The sequence below is a fragment of the Calliphora vicina genome, chromosome 5 (genome assembly GCF_958450345.1).
Source record: "Calliphora vicina chromosome 5, idCalVici1.1, whole genome shotgun sequence".
Classification (NCBI taxonomy): Eukaryota; Metazoa; Arthropoda; class Insecta; order Diptera; family Calliphoridae; genus Calliphora; species Calliphora vicina.
The window spans coordinates 92,896,947-92,918,824 of NC_088784.1; the positions used below are offsets into that span (position 1 = coordinate 92,896,947).

General features: G+C 30.6%; 2 protein-coding genes across 3 annotated transcripts in view; one reads left to right on the plus strand and one right to left on the minus strand.

The window, feature by feature from the left end:
• Positions 1-284: 284 nt before the first annotated feature.
• Positions 285-8,214, plus strand: LOC135960164 (putative inorganic phosphate cotransporter). The gene is made up of 3 exons (XM_065511391.1): positions 285-506; positions 6,871-7,953; positions 8,011-8,214. The coding sequence occupies exons 1-3, from the start codon at positions 333-335 to the stop codon at positions 8,197-8,199; spliced, it is 1,446 nt and encodes a 481-aa protein (XP_065367463.1). The 5' UTR covers positions 285-332; the 3' UTR covers positions 8,200-8,214.
• Positions 8,215-14,005: 5,791 nt separating this feature from the next.
• Positions 14,006-21,878, minus strand: part of LOC135960289 (putative inorganic phosphate cotransporter) — a 32,130-nt gene continuing 24,257 nt past the window's right edge. For both annotated transcript variants that reach the window (XM_065511535.1, XM_065511536.1), the window contains exons 2-4: positions 15,715-15,848; positions 14,574-15,653; positions 14,006-14,494 (exon numbers count right to left, since the gene is read on the minus strand). In XM_065511535.1, the coding sequence (XP_065367607.1) occupies positions 14,324-14,494; positions 14,574-15,653; positions 15,715-15,848 (1,385 nt within the window). In that variant the 3' untranslated portion in view covers positions 14,006-14,323. The remainder of the gene's footprint in view (positions 14,495-14,573; positions 15,654-15,714; positions 15,849-21,878) is intronic.

Consider the following 21,878-nt stretch of genomic DNA (forward strand, 5'->3'; position numbering starts at 1 on the left):
AAATATTTTATTACAAAAACCGAACTTTTTGATAATTTTCAACTCTAATGTGTAAATTTAATATTTTAACTCACTGTATTAAATATTTACTTAAATCAATTCAATTATAATTTAATTAACACTTTGACAATTCGATCAGTTTTCAGTTGATGATGATGATGTTCAAAATTTGTTTGTGAATTTGGTTTTCATCTCAATCTCATTACGATTTTTATCCAAAAGCAATCAAGTTATGTTTAAGCGAAATAAATAATAAAAAAAAAACTAAAATTAAACGGTTGTAGTAATTAAAAGTGAAATATTTTTCCGGGAATTCTCCATAAATCGTTAAAATGTTACAACCCTTAAGTAACGAAGAGATCAAAGCTCCAAAAATGCTGGGCGTTAGGCATTTACAATGTCTGCTGTTATTTTGGGGACTGGCAGTGGGTTATGCAATGAGAATTAATTTATCGGTGTCTATAATAGCAATGACCGATCCAATGGAGGAAAAACCATTTGCGCAGGTGAGAAGTAATGGTGAATATAGTAAAGAGTGAACAAATTAAATGCAATATTAGGACAAAACGCAATAATAATTTTGTTGAAACAAATAGTTATTTGATTGACTGTCTGGTAAAATACTAAGATATAAGGATTGTCGTGAAACTTTTTAAAATTTCTGAAAACTGTGTATTGTTATGTGACTTTCAGGGTGCTAAAAACAAACACGAAGTTCAGTAGACAAATCTAAATGTATGATTTTGTTAGTCAAACAATGTTTTAAATAACAAATATTGATGCGAATATAAATAAACTGTATTTCAGTTTGCTTTAAATTAAATTAATAACTATTGTCGCAAATTTGCCACATGTAGTAATTATCACCTAATTACTGCTAAGAATTTTGATATTTATATTTCAAATACAATTTGGAATAATGAAAAATAATATGAATTAATATGACAATGATGTTTGCAAAAATTTTAATCAATAATCTTCTGCTTGAACTAAATCTGAAGCATGAAAATAGTTATTGTATTTAAAAAATACTTTTTTTAATTTAGAATGATCTATTTTCGGAGAACTACTAAAGTTAATTTTTGAATTTTGAATATAATAAATATAAATATAAAACAGTCTGGGTGATTAATCCTCTAATAGCGTCGCAGATTTTCAAATTCCATAAGAATTCCGATGGTTTAAAGGTAAATAACAAGCAACTGTAATGTAAACAAATCAGAATTCTCTATTTGACTGGTATCATTATTAAAAAAATGTTGATGTTGTTGTAGTACATCAATCTATTTATACGAAAAACTTTAATTATTTTTTTACGAAGTAGTTTGTTCTAAATTACATGCGTTCCATATTTTGAAAGCCAATGAAGTTCATAAAATTGGAGACGAAACAAATTTTCATAATTATTAGACTGCTCAAGAAACAATTGAGCAACCAATAGAGCGTGACATATACCAACACTGTCAATGTAAAGGTTTTTTTGACCCAGATAAAAATTACGAAAGGGTTAACTGTCAAACGAACTGTCACACCGGGCTTAGTTTTTGATGCTTGAACGCATAATTATCCTAATTTACTTTGAAAATCAGTCATTGATTCCTGCAACATATAGATGACTTCGTGATTTCTATGGCACACATTATCCAACAGAGCAAGCCATCCGCCGAACTTTGGATAAATTTCATACCACATACTCTCTAAATCAGTAGCCCAGCTACAATTTTTTGGAAATTTTAATCAAATTCTAGTCATTTCTGATACTTTAGCGCAATTAAAATGCTGGAATATGCGATCATTTTCTAATCATAAATGATTCTTTTTGAGTAGTTTTTGAGTCGAATCACTTTTTAATCATTAATCATTTTCGAATAATTTTTTAAGCGTGCTACTTATTAATCAGTTTTAGGTCATCACAACTAGTCGAAAAAGACTCAGTTTGGTGATTAGTCATTCAACAATCTTCCAAATGCTAGCTGGGAGTAGGCGAATAGAGGGATTTTTATTTGTGTGCATTAGGGTGGCCCTTAATAAATGAAAGTTGGATTTTGGCCAGTCTCACCCCCAGTTTGGTGAACATTAGTAAAAAATCATCCTAAAAAAATTTTAGGAAAATTTTTGAGATGCATTTACAAGAGGAAAAAGCATTATTTCTAGTTTTTGTAAAAATTTTGCCATTCAAAAATTACTTTTGCAATTTAATTTAAAAGAATGGAAATGTGTACGTAATTATAGTTCTAATAAGACATAAAAAACAGAAATTCGTTAAAAAATGTCAAAGTTATTAAAAATTCCCCAGGCCATTAATGTGTCTCAAGCCACTAGAACAAGAAATGTAGGAACAAAATTAACATATTTTGAGATATACTAAAATAAAAGCCTATTTTTACTTAAAATATATCCATATTTACTTGTGTATTAGTTTTTGTCTTCTTAAGATACCGTTAACCTATTCGCAGGTATAGCCAAACAAAATAAATTTTTTTAACGGCAGTTTCAAAACTCCATTTTCAAATTTTTAAACATTTTGTTAAACAAATTTCAGAATTTATTGATCATCTCATTGGGATTTATTAAGAATACAATAGGGAATAAAAATGTGAAAAAATTATGAAAATATCTCTTATAGTTTTTCCGTACCTCCAATTTAAATTTTGAAATTTTCAAGAAAAATCAATTATTTGGCAATTTTTAGGCCAATGAGCTCTATTTCCTTAATGTTATGAATTTTAAGTAAAACCTATTCAGAATATTATAGTCTAGTTAATTCTAAATATACTCTGAATGTTTTAATAAAATTGGAAAACATTAAACCTTAAATCGTGAAGGTCAAAGGTAAAATTTTTCAATGTTTGGAATTTCTAATTTCAAGATAGCGAAATTTTATTTATTTTTGAGCCGATTTTGATGAAACCTAAGAAAAATATAACATGAAGTCTAGTATTTATAATAACAGTACAAAAATGGAAATTAACCCTTAATGGCACTTGGAGTTAAAATGAACCCCAAATGTAAAAAACAGAAAATATCTATATATATAAAAGAGTAACGTTACTGAATGACTGACTGATTCATCATCCCACAGCCCAAACGACTGAAGCTAGAATCATGAAATGTTAACTGTGGGTTCGTCCCTCCCCAAAACGATCCACTAAGAAGTGATTTTTGGAAATTCGAACGTTTAGGGGGTAAATTCGGTATATCTTAAAAACTAATAAAGATACAAAAAAAAATTTAAATTTTTACTCCTTAAAAAGTAAGCTGACAGGTGTTTCGTACTTTTTCTAAATTCGAACCTTTTAGGAGAGAAAACGGGTAAAAACTTTATTTTGGTACTTTTTTGGCACCCTATGTATCTTTTAAACCAATAAACATAGAAACAAAATTTAGATCGTATTCTTTACTTATCAAAAAATAAAGATTACCAGTTTGGTACTTTTTGGAAATTCGAACCCTTAAGGGATACAAATTGTGTTTATTTTTGGTACTTTTTCATAAAATATGTTTTTCTATAATTTGACATAGACATACGAATATTTTATTTTTAGCTTTATTTGAATAAAATTTTACCACTGCAATGGAGATAAAAAAGATACCAAAAAGGGGATAACATCGGGAAAATACATTTTATTTGAAATTATTAAGTCAATTTTGATTATTTTTTTAACATTGGTTCCTGGATTCACACAAAAATTAACTAACAGGTTGTTATTTGGGCCAAATCCGGGAAAACGGTTTAGTACTTTTTTTAATACATATTTTTTCTTGGGCAGATTAACACAGATTTTAATCTTTTGAGACATGTCTGTTAAATTTTAAACTTATTTCAAGGAGGAAAAGGGAAATTGGTACTTTTCTCCTAATGGTACTTTTTTAATATTTTAAATTATTTCACTTATCGACTGGTACTTTTTCTTTATTCGAATGGTACTTTTTGTAATTTCTTCACCAAAGAACCTAGAAACATGAAATAAAGGATAAATGGACCCGACTGAATGGTAAACCACAAATAGGGGCTTTTTGGTACTTTTTCTATATTCTAATGGTGTTATTTGAATTTTCTTTAATAATGGAAATAGAAAAAATAAATAAATCATTTTTTAATGCTACTATACATATCTGTGAACTTTTGACAAAACAACTTAAGTGGAATTTTCAGGAGAGCGCAAAAACTGTTGAATTTATCGATCAATATTTTATTATTTGTCCTTGAAGAACTTTATAATTTGTCTCAAAGAATTATACAAAGGATAAATAATAAAACAATTATCGATAAATTCAAGAGTTTTTGCGAATTACATTGTTTTGCAAAATACAAATCAACAACAACTCCAAATAAGTTGATTTGTTTTTTTATGATATCTCAGAAACTAATATTCGTAAGAAGAAGCAGGTCAGTGTAAACGGAGCTTTTTGTAAAGTTAGTTTTATTATTAAAAAAAACTAAGATATTTTCTTATCTCGACTTAAGATGTTTTGTCCAAACTCCACAGATATATTCTTGATCGTTATAGATAGCGGAGTCGATATAGCTATGTCCGTTTGTCCGTCTGCATGTTAAAATCAACTTTCCGTAGCACCAAAATATCGGGAATTCTCCCGGCTCAGTTAATATTTAAAATCGAGACAATCGTCCCGCAAATGGCTCAGATATAAGGAATAACCAGGACAACCTCGATTTTACCTATTTTTTATCTATATTGGGATTACTAAGTCATTAATATAGACAATATGGATACCCAATAATAAATATTTCAAAAACCTTTGCAATGGCGTATATAATGCCAAAGTAAGTCGGACCTAAAATGGGACAAAATCAGGAAAAATATTTTTTGCCCCGAATTTTTTTTCAAATTTGTTATAAAATTTTTTCCACTAATAAATTTAAAGAAAAATTAAAAAGAAATTAAAAAAAAAAATTTAAATTTTTTCCAAAATAAATTAAAAAAAATTAAATTTTGTTTACCTAAAAATATTTAAAATTTTTATTTTAAAATATAATTTGGTGAAGTTGTATATAAGATTCTGCACTGCCGAATATACAGCTGCGGTCGAAATAATAGTACCACGACATTCATATTGTTATATTAAAATATTACGTAAAAACTGTTAAATTAATTTTTGTTGTTTTTGTATTAATTTATGCTTTCAAACATTAAAAATAATTTTGAAAATTATAAGCAAATTTTAAAGAAAAACAACATAATATATAACTACTTACGAAATTCATCAGTCAAAAAAATAGCACCAAGATAGAAATCGATTAAAATAAACAAAAATTAACCAGGACAAAATTTAATTTACTTTTTTGGCAAAAAAGAGACCGACCACCCATAAAGATTCTAAAATTTTTAAAATTTTGTATCCAACATGTATGCCAAATATAGTTTTTCATTCCCCAAAATAAATTCTTAAATATTTTTGGTTTCCTTTTACCCTTTTTGTGACTCTTGGCCATCTAGTTTTAATAAAATTATGTTTGGGGATATCGCATCCTGTGCCATGACATTGACCTTTTAGCTTGAAACCCAAATTTATATCAATTTATCATTCCATAGATCATTCCTAGGGTCATAATTTCTTTGATTTATATCTGAGTATGATTTTATCAAACATTTGATCATATAATATTGAATTATTTATTCCACATATTCAATATATTCTTCGAATGTTATAGTAGAAAAACCACGATCAACTTATAATTTTAAAATCTGTGTGTTTTTAAGAAAAGATGAATATATTATCTTAAATTTTAGTTGAAATTGGATTCGGAGGACATTCTATAGAAGTCTGACATCAAACAATATAATTTGTTTAATTATTTGACCAAGAAGTTTTTTGGTACTTGAATGTTGAAAAATGGTAATGCGACTTTGGAAATTTTACCTTTAATAGAGGATGTTATATTGTTATTGATAAAACTTTTCTAGGATTTAAATAACTTAAATTTTGTTTTTGTAATGGTCAGCGCATTAATTGCAACACTAGTCGCCACATTTGACTACCGTGCAGAACATAAATGCCTGATTTTCGAAACGGTGGGCCAAGAGTGTTATGATTAAAAGCGATAAGCGGTTTCGCAACCTGAAACTTATATTTTTATTTCAACGCAATGTTTTTTAAAACTATTTCTAAATATCTATAAATAGTGTTTTTCTGAATTAAGCTAATTGTATGTTCAGAAATCATAATTTTTGAAACTAGAGCTCACATACACCAGTTTTTTTGTTACTAAAAAATTTGAAAAGTAAAATTAATTTTTTTGTTTCAAATTTTATTCATTTCGATATAAATTAATTCAAATTATAATATTATGGCGATTTTTTAAATCGAGAACATAAATATTCTATATTTTTTCGACAATTTCTTACGATGGTGCTATTATTTTGACTGCACAAAATCTGGATACCATATAATTGATTGAAAGGTTAATTTTTCTTAAAGAAAACTTTACTCATAGAAGAAATAGAGATTAATTAACGATATACTATAAATATTTAATTAAAATTACTATGAAAATAAAAATATTTTCCATGTTGATTGCTTTAATGTTCTGTGGTGCTATTATTTTGACCGGCACTTAGCTCTCTTACCAGTTTTGATTAAAATTTACTTTTTTGTGTTATTTTTTTACAATTTTAAGTACTATGGGGCTTAAAAAAAACGTTTTATAACAGTTCACAGTTGGGCCTATAGCAAATTTTGTAGTAAGAAATATGTAACTTAAAAACTACTGGGCAGATTCCTTTGAAATAATTTTCTACATAAAATAGAAAACATTTCTTTACTATCTTATGCATTATGTATTAAGCCCTCTAAAAATTGATTTATATTAAAAAAAGTTAATTTGTATTTATATTTTTTATTTTGCAGATTTTCGATTGGTCAGAGAACATCAAATCTTTGCTGTTGAGCAGTTTTTTCTGCGGCTACGTATGCACACAAATACCCGCTGGTCCCTGGGCCCGGAAGTGGGGAGCTAAAAACTTGTTCTTTTACGCCATTTTAATAAGTTCAATTTTATGTCTCTTCACTCCATATTTAGTGGAAATTGGTGATTGGCCTTTACTGTTTGCCGTGCGCATATTAAAGGGTCTAGCCCAAGGTGTACTCTTTCCCTGCACTCATACTGTGCTGTCAAAATGGTCTCCTGCTCATGAGCGGGCCTCCCTGTGTACTTTCGCCTATGCTGGCACATTTTTCGGTGCCATTCTAATGTTCGGTAGTAGTGGCTGGATAGTGCCCTCTCCATTGGGTTGGACCGGTACATTTTATTTATCCGGTCTGTTGGGTGTCATCTGGTGTATTGTCTGGTATATTTGGGGTGCCAATTCACCCGATCATTACAAGGGCATAACAAATGCTGAAAAATCCATGATTTACAATTCCATGGGCTCTAATCAAAATAATGATTGTGAAGTGGTGAGAAATTTGAAAACCCCCTGGTCGAAAATTGTATGTTCTCTACCATGCTGGGTATTGATGATTGATCATTGTGCTCACAACTGGGGCTTTTGGACTTTATTAACACAGCTGCCTGCGTATATGAAATATGTTTTGGGCATGGACATCAAGAGTAATGCTCTCTATTCGTCTTTACCCTATGCCATAATGTTGTTGCTGAGTTTTCTGTTTTGCTTTGTAGCAAATTTCATAAATAAACATCGTATTTTATCTACGAATTATAGTCGTAAATTATTTAATACTATTGGCCAGGGTGTACCAATGATGGCACTGGTGGCTTTGGGTTTTTGCGATAGCAACAATATATTCATGGCTGTTGTTCTGATTGCCTTAACAGTGGGTTTTAATGCTGCCTCATTTTTGGGCTTTCAGGTGAATCATATAGATTTATCACCCAATTTCGCGGGAGTTTTGATGGGCATTACAAATTGTGCGGCTAATGTAATGAGTATTTTAGCTCCTCTGGTTAAAGGTTTTCTGGTGCAGGATGAGGTAAGATGTTATATTGATTATTATATAATAAAATCTTAATAATTTTTCTTATTTTAGACAAATGTCTTTGAATGGCGCCTTGTGTTTATTATAGCTGGTGGTTTTTATGGCATAGCTAATTTATTGTTTGTAATATTTGGCCAAACTAAGATTCAGCCATGGAATGATCCATTGCCTCAGCCAGCTGAAATGCAACTAATTCGACAACATGCAAATACCGATGCGGATGGAAAAGAGAAGCAGTAAATTTTAATATTTATAATTATTCAGTATTTTTATTATGTTGTCTTGTCTTGTTTTTGATAATTTTAAATGTGAGAATCTTAAATTAATGTATAAAGTGAATTAGTATATATAAAGAAAAAAATAAATTAAATAAAAAAAATATTAATTAAAATCTGATTTAGTTGCAAGAGAAATACTAAAGTTTCTCCCACACTGCACATTGAAATTGCCACACAAGAAACTTCTTGGGAAATTTTGTTCGTTTTCTTTATCCGTATTGTTCTTGAACATTACCTCGTCCATCGGTCACATAAAAAACTTGATCCGGAAGCTGTGAAAAATCTGCCAGTTCATAACTTTCATCCTTCAGACAACAAGTGTATTTATAAAATTATGCATTAATTTTTTCGCTCGTTTTTTTGCTTCTAAGATCATTACCGAATTGCGATATGAAACTTTCTGTAATTTATACGACTTCATCCCAGCATTAGCTTTGGTTGTGCGCACAAACAAATCAGATCATTTAACTTTACGAGCTGCTTTTCTGATAGAAGTGTTCTGTGCTCTTCGAAAGTGTTGTTTCGACCTGTTTTGCGAATATCTTTTAGACCTTTTTTTCTTCCTAATCCAAGCTTCCATACAATGTTCAAGTCTTCCTTATACTGTTTAGGATTAGTAGAAAAATATTGGTGCCATAGCTAGGGGTAATGGCTTTGGAAACAGATTTTCAGATTTTTTTTCCATATTTTTTTACCCTACACATCCATAGTGGGGAGGGTATTATGCGTTTGTGCAGATGTTTGTAACGCCCAAAAATATTAGTCTAACACCCACCTTAAAGTATACCGATCGACTTAGAATCACTTTCTGAGTCGATTAAGCGATGTCCGTCCGTCCGTCCGTCTGGTCGGCTGGCTGTCCATGTAAACCTTGTGCGCAGAGTACAGGTCGCAATTTTGAAGATATTTCGATCAAATTTGGTACATATTATTTTTTCGGCTCAAGGACCAAGCCTATTGAAACTGGCTGAAATCGGTCCACTATTTCACCTAGCCCCCATACAAATGTCCTCCCGAAATTGGACTTTATCGATCATAAATGTTTAATTTATATATATGGGGCATTTCATGTCAAGTGAACCAACTTTTGAAATCGATGTCTTCCGATCGGGATGAAAGGTTAGCTCTATTGGATAGTAACTCAGACACAATTTTTCAACAACATCGGTCGAGAACTCTCTGAGTTATAGGGGGTAAAATTTTGACAATTTGGTCAAACAGGGGTTTTTTCTTATCCATGTAACTTATTACCTATTGTTCTTAGCAAAATGTGTCCCCAATAGTATAGATATCTATTTCTTCGATCTTTCGAAAAAAAATATTTAAAAAAAAAAATAAAAAATTTTTAATATTTTTTTCCCGAAATCAAAAACTTTTTTGATTTTTTTTTAAAATGGTTCCTTTTTTTTTTTTTTTTTTTTTTCTTAAAATAAAGTTTAGATATTTTCCTTGAACACCTACTTGGTCGCTTAGTGGGATGCGAGTGGGATATCTATCAAAATAAATATTTTGTAACTCAAAACATAAAATTTTTGACTTTTTTTGCAAAATCAAAAACTTTGTTGACTTTTTTTTTTCAAAATGGACCCTTTTTTAATCTTTTTTTTTAGGTCAAACAAAAGCTTAGATATTATCCTTGAAGACCCTTTTGGTCGCTTAGTGGGATGCGAGTGGGATATCTATCAAAATAAATATTTTTTAACTCAAGACTTACAATTTTTGACTTTTTTTTTTGCAAATACGATTTTTTTTCCAAATGGGCCCTTTTTTTAATTTTTTTTTTGTAGTCAAAAGAAAGCTTAGGTCCATTCCTTTAAGATATTTTTAGTCCCTTAGTGGGATGCGAGTGGGATATCTATCAAAATAAATATTTTGTAACGCAAGACATACAATTTTTTAATTTTTTTTTGCAAAATCAAAATTTTTTTCCAATATGGGCCCTTTTTTAATTTTTTTTTTTGCTCAAAAGAAAGCCTAGGTCCATTCCTTTAAGATATTTTTAGTCCCTTAGTGGGATGCGAGTGGGATATCTATCAAAATAAATATTTTGTAACAATTTTTTAATTTTTTTTTGCAAAATCGAAATTTTTTTCCAATATGGGACTTTTTTTTAAAAATTTTTTTTTGCTCAAAAGAAAGCTTAGGTCTTTTCCTTTAAGACCTATTTTGTCACTTAGGAAGATGTGAGTAGGATATCTATTAAAATAAAAATGTTGTAACTCAAGACATTCAATTATTGACTTTTTTTTTGCAAATTCGAATTTTTTTTCAAAATGGGCCCTTTTTTAAAAATTTTTTTTTAGTCAAAAGAAAGCTTAGGTCCATTCCTTTAAGATATTTTAGGACCCTTAGTGGGATACGAGTGGGATATCTATCAAAATAAATATTTTGTAACTCAAGATATACAATTTTTGATTTTTTGGCAAAATCAAAAACTTTTTTGACTTTTTTTTAAAATGCGCCCTTTTTGTAATTTTTTTTTTTGCTATAAAGAAAGCTTAGGCCTATTCCTTTAAGATGGTTTTGATCGCTTAGTGGGATGCGATTGGGATATATATCAAAATAAATGTTTTGTAACTCAAGACATACAATTTTTGTGTTAAAACATTTATTTTGATAGATATCCCACTCGCATCCCACTAAGGGACTAAAAATATCTTAAAGGAATGGACCTAGGCTTTCTTTTGAGCAAAAAAAAAAATTAAAAAAGGGCCCATATTGGAAAAAAATTTTGATTTTGCAAAAAAAAATTAAAAAATTGTATGTCTTGCGTTACAAAATATTTATTTTGATAGATATCCCACTCGCATCCCACTAAGCGACCAAGTAGGTGTTCAAGGAAAATATCTAAACTTTATTTTAAGAAAAAAAAAAAAAAAAAAAAAAAAAAAAGAAAAAATTTTAAAAAAAAGTCAAAAAAGTTTTTGATTTCGGAAAAAAATATTAAAAATTTTTTATTTTTTTTTTTTTAATATTTTTTTTTCGAAAGATCGAAGAAATAGCTATCTATACTATTTGGGACACTTTTTGCTAAGAACAATAGGTAATAAGTTACATGGATAAGAAAAAACCCCTGTTTGACCAAATTGTCAAAATTTTACCCCCTATAACTCAGAGAGTTCTCGACCGATGTTGTTGAAAAATTGTGTCTGAGTTACTATCCAATAGAGCTAACCTTGGTGCAAATTTCATCCCGATCGGAAGACATCGATTTCAAAAGTTGGTTCACTTGACATGAAATGCCCCATATATAAATTTAAATAAATTAAATGTTAAATTTAAATGTTTAATTTATATATGTATCTCCACAAATTCCGCTCCGAATAAGTTTTATATACACAAAATTCATGTCACCAAATTTTGTTACGATCGGTCCATAATTAGTCATAGCTCCCATATAGACCCGCTTCCGGAAATCACTTTAACGTGCATAAATCGCTTAAAAATGTTGGTATACACACAAAATTGAACATAGTTAACTTTCATAGTTAACTTTCATTTTGAACCCGAATTTTTTTTTTTTTTAAAAAAAAATTGAAAAATCAAAAAAAAAATTTTTTAAATTTAAAAAAAAAAAATTTTAAATTTAAAAAAAAAAAGTTTTAAATTTAAAAAAATTTTTTTTTTTTAAATTTAAAAAAAAAAATTGAAAATAACAATCGAAAATTTTTTTTTTTTAAAAAATCAAAAAACAACTGGAAAAAAAATATTTAAAATTTTGAAGTATAATTTGGTGAAGGGTATATAAGATTCGGCATAGCCGAATATAGCACTCTTACTTGTTATAGTTTCTTTAGTTTGACGTTTTGACAATTTGAAAATTTATTTTCTACTGAGTGTACCTTATATTGTTGTATCATGATAAAAACTACAAAATTTGTTTGACAGTTTTCGAAATATAAATAATAAATTAATTAGAAATTAAACAAAAATTGTGTACACACACTTAAAAGTAAAATATTAATTAAAATAAATAAAAGTTATCACAACATAGCGCAGTAACACTCGGTCTTATGACGGTAAGTAAGCCATTCGTGGTTAATTTATGAAATATGAATTTCACTTTTTTCACTGCATTTTTTTACAGACGATAGACTAACACAAAATTGGTCAATTTTTGACCTGGGGTAAGGAAGACTTGATCGTACTCCTTCTTGTAAATAATAAATCATCCAGTTCTTCATTAAAGCAGATCGTTATACATACTTCAAGTGCTTCTTCATGTTTTAATGAATGTTAAAGGGGGGTCAGACGGCATGTATTGCTTGTGTTTTGTGCCATGTATTGGGACATTTTGCCATATGTAAACATATACATACCGTGTGATCCATATGAAACTTTGTGTATGTAAAATACATGTGTATTACTCGTGACATTTTTGGCAATTAGAGCATGTTCTATTTTCGTGTGTATAAAAGTGTTGTATTTAGAAATACAGTGCAAAATAAAAAAAAACAAAACAAAAAAGAGTAAAGAAAAATCATAACAAAATAAATTTCATTGCATTAAATATATTTATTGTGATTTAAAAATGTTTAAATAAATATATTGTTAAAAACAACAAACATATAAACTAATAGAGGTTATGTCACATGCAATTACATATGTACGTTTGAACGTGGAAATTATGAATCGTATGTATAATGTGAATTTTGACATACACATGGAATTCCATATGTATCGAATACATGTCCCAATACACAAGCAATACATGTCGTCTGACCCCCCTATTAGGTAAATGTCTGACTGGTTCTCAATAGATGAATGAACGATTAACGGTAAGGAAATTGTGAATTTGCTATAATCCAACTTTTTGTTACAATCATTCACTTATTTAATGATTTAATTATTTTGTAAATTCTATTTAGCATTATCATCAATTATTTCTTTCGTAAAGATCAATATCGTTATGGTACGTCCCATTTGTCGTCAAGCCTCAATGTTGATACGTGGTATAAACTGAATTATTTGGTAATATGTGTACCGGTGCTACATGGATAGCTTTTGAAAATATATATTTTGTTATCAAATTTTTCTGAATTACGACAAAAAGACGAATTTGAACGTCTGTTCATCTCACAGGAATAGTATTTTATAAATTATTGTATATAATTATTTATATTAATGAATGTTACAGAAATTTCAATAAATAAATTATAACATATATTTAGTAATAATAAAAAATATATTTTTTTTCATTGGGCCATTCTAATGTAAGTATATAAAAATTGCAGTAGTCAGAATCGTATTATGTGATAGTACACGCAACCGACAAAATTCGATTTGCGCCACATTCGGTTGTGAATACGAATCTGTTTTCTCTGTGTAGACAATTAATTGACAGACCCACAAAAGTATATATATCCCAGGTCCTTATAAAATTCTATGACGATCTAGCAACATTTGTCCCTAGTCCCCATACAAGGTCCCCCTCAAAAAATGTCTTGATCATTCATAATTGTCTTATAATAATTCATATCGTGATGAAATTGGACATAAACAAGTTTTATATAAACCTAAATCTTTCTACCAACATTTATGAACATCGGTCAATAATTGACAAGAATCGTTACACTCTTACTTATTTATATAGAATTAATTTTTTTTCAGGATTGAAATTCCTAAATCTCTTAATGTTAATTAGGATCATTTCAATAGTCGGTAATGCTAATTTCGATCTGGCTTAAGTGATTAACAAAATTTACAAAAAATATGAAATATATTTAGAAATGATTTAAAGAAGACACAATTAAAAAACTTTTATAAAGTTCTTCTTATAAAAACTGAAAAGTTCGTTTTATTATTTTTTTTTTAATTTTTTTTTAATACATACAATTACAACTAAACTTAAACAAAAATTTGTTAAATATTTTACAAACTACAATTACAATTCAGGCTCAACAATATCAACACAACTAAACATGTTACTGGAGTTATTTAATTATTTCACTAACAATGAAAGTTCACATAAACAGTTCTTAACAAATTACTAATAAACAATTAAAAATTACGACCTGATTAAGTAATAAAAATATTTAGTATCTAAATAGTTAAAACATACAATATACAAACTAATAACAATTAAACTAATGCTGAGACTCTACAAACGTAGAGTTACGCTTTTTCGCCAGTTGCTCTTTTTCAGGATCATTCCAAGATTGTACTTCCGTTTTGCCAAATAAGATGAAACATAAATTGCCAATGAAGTAGAAACCGGCAGCAATGAAGAAAATAATACGCCATTGATTGGCGTCTTTCTGCAAGGGGAAGGAAAATAAAAATAAAGAAAATTATAATGGATTTGAGATTAAGGGGATTGAGTGTTTCAAAACTTACCTCATTGGTTACTATGAAGCCCACAATCAGGGGAGCAATTATGCTCATTATATTAGCAGCACAATTAGTTATACCCATGAGTATGCCAGCAAAGTTGGGTGATAAATCAATGTGATTAACCTGGAAACCCAAATAGGTGGCACCATTTATGCCCACCGTTATGGTGAGTAAAACAATGGCCAAATTCGTTTGATCGGCACCCACATAACCCAGGCCGATTAATGAGATCATGGGTATCCAATGGCCTATGGAATTGAATAGCTTACGACTAACTGACAATGGTATGCATTTACGTTTACTGAGCACTGATTGTATGGCTGAGAACACAAAACTCAATAGAAACATGGCGGCATAGGGTAACGATGAAAGCAGGGCATTACTCTTGATGTCCATATTAAGAATATTTTTCATATACGAAGGAATTTCCGTTAACAAAGTCCAAAAGCCCCAATTGTGGGTGCAATGTGTGAGGGTGAGTACCATGAAAGGCACCGAGGTAAAGAATTTGATCCAGGGTGCTTTGGGCATAGGTTTATTTTCATCCTCCTCATCTTTAGAGCCCAACGAAGTTTCAATAAGTTTCTTTTCTTCAGCGGAAATATTTTTGTAATCACCGGGTGAACTGGCACCCCAGAAAAACCAGGCAGCTGACCATACCAAACCCACACCACCGGATACATAGAATATGCTAGGCCAGCCCATGGAAGATGAAGCCATGACACCACTAGCAGCCAACATCACGACTGTGCCAAATTGTGTACCCGAATAGCAGTAGGTGGTCAGAGAGCCTCTCTCCTCTACGGGAGACCATTTCGAGAGAATTGTATGGGTGGAGGGGAAAAGAAAACCTTGACTTAAGCCCTGTATAACTCTCAGAGCGCACACTAATTGCCAGTCTCCAAGTCTAGCACAAATGGGTGTCAGGACAGTCAATAGCGAGCACACAAATACACCTGTCAGTAACATAACTTTGCCACCAAATTTGCGAGCCAATTGGCCAGCTGGCACTTGAGTGATTACATAGCCCCAGAAGAAGCTGCTCAAGAGTAACGATTTATTTTTCTCGCTCCAGTTAAATGCCTGTAAAGAAAAGTTTTTGATTAATAACATATTTTAGAGCACAAATTTCAGGTTAGCTTACATCAAAATCTGGATTTGTTTCCTTATCCGTCATGGCCACTATAGCCACTGATAGATTTACTCTCAGTGCATAAGCCACCGACAAGCCACAGAAGAGTAAAAAACATTGCAAATGTCTAATGCCAAATATGGATGCTGTAAAAAAGAAGAGAAAAAAGTTTTAAAATGAGTTAATTAAACTGCAATAATATAATTTTAACTGCATTAAACTAACTTAAACTAAATTTTACTCAATTGTAATCAGTAACTACAAGTAAATTACACAACGTCATATAACAGATAACAATTGAGTTCAAATGTGGTATTCACCTCAAGATGAAGTAGTTTAAAAATACATTTTGATTTAAGTTTCAATATTTGTATTGTGTTATTTATTTGCGATTTGCTAATTCACGAATATCTCTACTAAATATGATCTCAATATTAATTTCTATTAAGAATTCATCAAGCATAACACTGTTATACACAAGTTTTGTAAATTTTTCTTTTATTTAGCTTTGTAAAAATAGAATCTTAATCAATTCATTAAATGAAATGTTTGAATCAAATGCAAATAAAGTTTATTCAAATAATCCCTTTCTATATGTTATTAAAAAATTTCGTCTCTTCTTTAATTTAAAATTATAATTAACTAGGCGAGGTTTGTGAGATCTCAGCTAAATTTGTGATTTCATAAAAAATGAAAAGTTGCGCAGGTTGCACACTGGGACCAGGTTACACATTGTTCTATAACTCCCAATTTAAGCTCCACAGTGTCCAGTAGTATAAATGCGATTTACACAATATTTGAAGAATGTCAATATAATATTGGATGTATGACTTAAAAATGCGGGATTTACAATAGATCTTTTGAATGACATTTTTTGAAGGGTACTTATCTGTCATTTATTCTCACTAAGTTATTGAACATTGAAGTTTTGCTTTATTTCTTTAATTTTAAACAAGTAAGACCATATAATACCCTACACCAAGTAAATGAGCAAAAACATTTTTCTTTTAAAACATCAATAATTTATATTCGTGGGTGATTTTCGGAAGTGGGCCTCATATGGGAGCTATGACCAATTATGGGCCGATCACCCTGAAATTAGGTCGTGTGATTTATGTCTATATTAAAGTTAAGTATGTTGAATTTTGTGTGTGTACCAACATTTTTAAGCGATTTATGCACGTTAAAGTGGTCTATATGGGAGCTATGACTAATTATGGACCGATCGTAACAAAATTTGGTGACATGAATTTTGTGTATATAAAACTTATTTGGAGTGGAATTTGTGGAGATACATACATATATAAATTAAACATTTATGACCGATAAAGTCCAATTTCGGGAGGACATTTGTATGGGGGCTAGGTGAAATAGTGGACCGATTTCAGCCAGTTTCAATAGGCTTGAGCCGAAAAAATGATATGTACCAAAATTCATCGAAATATCTTCAAAATTGCGACCTGTACTCTGCACACAAGGTTTACATGGACAGCCAGCCAGCCAGCCGACCAGACGGACGGACATCGTTTAATCGACTCAGAAAGGGATTCTAAGTCGATCGGTATACTTTAAGGTGGGTGTTAGACTAATATTTTTGGGCGTTACAAACATCTGCACAAACGCATTATACCCTCCCCACTATGGTGGTGTAGGGTATAAAAAGGTGTCGCTGAAGCACACCAATTTGGGTATCATACGAATTGAAGCTTACCAAAGATTATGGGGCATGTGGTCCATCTGTTTCAACGTGCGAGAAATGGTTTGTGCGGTTCAGAAGTGGTGATTTTGACATGGAATAGAAAGATCGACTAGGTCAGCCAAAAAAGCTTGAAGACAAAGAATTGGAGGCATTACTCCGTGAAGATTGTTATCCAACTGAACAAGAGCTTGCAAAATCATTGGGAGCTACTCGAGCAGAATTTTAAAATGTTTGCAAGCAGGATGATCCATGCAAAAGCAAGGAAATTAGGTAACGTCTGAATTAAAGCTGAGAGACCTTGACATTTTCATGTCCGAAATTATGCTTGAATGCTATATAAGAAAATCATTATTGAACCGAAGCTTAAGAGATCGATTGTGAAGCATGGCCAACCAGCCGAATCAAACCCCAATATCTATGGCTGTAAGGTATTTCTCTCGATTTGGTTTCTGCAAAGGTGTCCTATCTATTATGAGCTGATTTATTTGAAGCGAGTATTGGCCGAAAAACCCGCAGAATAGGCAGACAGAAATAAAACCGTAATATTATATCATGACATCGCTCGGACTATTAAAACCTTTTTAAAATGAATTTGATTGGGAAGTTTTGCATCCCCCTTTTATAATCGAAACCCACTCACTCTTGGATACGCTTCACTTTGGAACAGAGTATCCTATATTGGCTTGATTCTTCCTCAAAAGATTAGCAATTCTTTTGGCTGGGAATACATACATATGTTGCCAGAAATATGGCAAAAGGTCATTGCTAAAAATGGCCAATATTTGAATAGATTTTCATTGTCTCCAAATTAAAGCTACAAATTTGAAAAAAATACCTCATATTTAACTGATACACCCAATACTCGTATAATTGTAAGAAGGTAAATAAGAAATTTGAAGACTCTCACGAATAACTATTTGCATTGTATGGAAGCTGCCAAAATCAACTTGTATCCCAACTACACAAAATGGCAACAAGATAACTGAAACAAATGTTTAACCCTCCGTTAGTCGCAATCATTTTCAATCGAGACTAGTCGCAATGTATAAAATTGATATCAATAAAAAAGGCGCGTTTGAAAATAATCTCTTCACTTTTTATTTCGAAAACATAAAATCAATATTAAATACAATTCACAATTGGTATTGTAGCGTTGTATCGTTGTATGTCGTAATTTTTTTTATTAATGTTTTGTTTTGTTTCGAAAAATTAGTTTGAAAATTATTTATGACATACAATGCTACAACAATACGACATCAATTGTGAATTGGGCAAATGTATTTAAAAAAAATTTTGTTGTAAAGATATTATTTTCTCAAAAAATAGCTTAAAATTTAGGGTGATTAAAAAAATTTACAATAAAAAAATGTTTGCCTGTATCAACCAGATCAGTTGCGAGTAACGGAGGGTTAAGATTCTCAATATCATGCACCAAGAAAACAGTTTCGGTATTCCAACCGAAAGATCTATAGCCTGTTTCACAATACGGAATGAAAAGTTTTGTTCGCATTCTAAGCGACGGATTGCTTCACATAAATATAAAGTTAGGGAAACCAAAATCAGTTTTCTTTTGCTTGGAATGCGAACGAAATCTTTCATTCGATGTTGTGACACAGGGTATCAGTCTCCATTATTGAATTTCCTGTTTTGGATGCAAACAAATTTAGATGTGGTGTCAAACATTTGGTTGTTTCCATCGTAATTCGTATTTACGAACTTATTTGCTGTTATAATCTATAATCTAAAAAAAAACTAGTAAAAAAGTATATCGGACAAGCTCAATCATATAGTACCCTACATTGAGTAAATGTGCAAAAATTTAATTTCGTGAATAATTTTCAGGTGATTTAATGAACCGATCGCCATGAAATTAGGTTGCGTGATTTATATCTATATGGAACTTCTTTCTGATAAATTATATAAAGTTTATTTGTAAACAAATTTGTGAGGATATCTATATAAATAAAGCATTTATGATCGAGTCCTATTTCGGGAGGATATTTTTATGAAAGCTAGATGAAATAATACGATTTTTAACATACTTGGGTCGAAAATAATACAAAATTTATCAATCGCTGTATTACTGTAATTGCATCAGTTTTGCACTTACAATTTGTAAAAATTTCATTTAAATTGAAAGTCGTCAAACATGTGTATTAACATACATATGTATGTGTACTTGTTATTACATTTGAATTGAAAATATTTATGAATATCAATACATGGTCCTTAGCTCAAAGATCACCTCAAATTCTAAAAATATACAATTAATTTGTTAAGACCACTGATAACAGAAAAAATATTACTTTCACACATATTTATTCATACATAAATATGTCCATAATGATTTATTTGTATTTCTTATGACAACTAGCAAAAATTGGTTATGTTTAGTTTGTCATGGCGTTTGTAACTGGAACTAAATTCGTTTCCTATCGCCAATAACTCATATACATTTCTTTTTTGACATTTGTTTTATATTTAACATCTTGCAAATTTGAGTAATTTTAAACCTTTAAATTCCATTATAATTTTATTAAGGAAGTCTAAAAGAATATAAAGCTAAAATAATTTATGCAATAGATCTCATGCTTAACTGCAACGAATGATTACTTGCCATGTAAAATTTAGACATTACAATAACCCGAAGTGCAAGAGATTGTACGTTAAGCCTGGCTAACCAAGCCAATTCGCACCAAAGCCAAACATCCATGACGCTAAGGTAATTCTCTGCATTTAGTGGGAGCAAAAGAGCTTCTGAAATCTGACCAAACCAAAACAGGGAACTTGTACCGAACGCAACTGATTCGTTTGAAGTAATCATTGGCCAAAAAACGTCCAGAATATGCGGACAGACATGAAACAGTAATATTCCATCATGACAATGCTCTGCCTAACATATGGCTTTCCAAATTCAAACTTTAGAGCCGTTGCGGCAATGATTAACATTATCTGGATTGACTCAACTTCATATAGTTTGGTTTGATACTTAAATAAGCTTAACACAATGAATGCCGGATTTCAGACATCTAATCGGCTTTGAGTACAGACAAGTCGAAGATCAATTTGCCCATACCACCAATGCCAACTAAACTGAGGGTAACGGTAAGGCGGAGCAAGACTTTGCGGTTTAGTGGTCACTTTTCTAACCACCTCTTCTAGTGTCCTTAAACATTTTTTACATTATCTTTCAATTCAAATACTATACTCATTTTTAAGTAAAGTAAGTAATAACCACTGTGACTGAAATAGGTTTTATAAATTTACTAGCTAAAATCCGGTGTGCTTCGCTACCCGTACCGTAAAGATATTTAATTAGTTTCTGTTCATGTGAAAAACATGGATTTTCTAGATTTAGTCCGCAAACTTGCAAAGACTGACCAAACTTGCAAAGACTGATCATTGCAAATACTAAGCAAATAGGATACTGCAATCGATTAAAATCAAATGGCACTTCCGAAGTTATAATTCCCAGTTATAAAGGTCGCTCCGATTAGATTGTTCATTAATTGCCTTACTGTAAATCGAGTGCCATTACAAATACGCAAACAATCATGGTAGTCCGCGCATTTCTGTACTTTCCCTATATATAATTTGTCATTATATTTATGGAAGGTGCCACGCCCACTTTTGCTAGTTTGCCCATTTTTGGCCTAAATATGTAATTCATACAAAGTTTCATTGCTTTACATATCAAAATTATACAGATAGATATGAATTTTAGTATTTAGTTTGTATGGGATGTGCCACGCCCACTATTGATAGTCCGCCCTTTCTTGTCCTAAATATTAATGTTGATGATAGAATAACCGTGCAAAATTTATGGACTCTTATTGTATCCAATATAATAGATTTTTTAATTATCATCATATTGGAGGTGCCACGCCTTCTGTGGCTACTACTCCCATTTTGGCCTCAAATATTTATACAAACGGTGGTATTGCTCATGCAAAATTTGAGGACTATCGCTATTAAGTTTCCAAAATATTTGATATTTAAAACTAAATTTGTATGGGAGGTACCACGCCCACTTGAAGATTCAAAACAAAAAGTATCCTATTGTTCCTTCCAGATATAGAAAAACATACAGTCAAAATTTCAAGCAAATCTGGTTATCCGTTTAGCCGTCTATAGACTTCAAACCAACAAATATACATACATATAAACACACATTCTCTTTTATATACATATATATTATTTTGTAAGGATCCCGCTTGTATTCAATGAAGGAAGAAGAGATTTATGAGAATCAAATTGATATGATGGTGCTCGGAAACATAACTTCGAGGCTTTAATAAAAATTTGATGGTTATTTTGATTCGTATGTTGACATAGTACCTCTATCAAATTTGGCAAATACATATGTTAGTGACTTATCTATCCAAATTGCTGTGGTGGAACCAATATGAGGAACAAATTTCCGGTTGGAAGAGTGGGGTGGTTAGACAGGAGCTGTGGTTATTCCAAATGATATAAT

Excerpts from the sequence above, each read along its gene's own strand:
- LOC135960164 (XM_065511391.1), top strand. The coding sequence starts at position 333 with ATGTTACAACCCTTAAGTAACGAAGAGATCAAAGCTCCAAAAATGCTG. Across the intron at positions 507-6,870 it reads AGGAAAAACCATTTGCGCAG|ATTTTCGATTGGTCAGAGAA; the intron begins GTGAGAAGTAAT and ends TTTATTTTGCAG. Across the intron at positions 7,954-8,010 it reads GTTTTCTGGTGCAGGATGAG|ACAAATGTCTTTGAATGGCG; the intron begins GTAAGATGTTAT and ends TTCTTATTTTAG.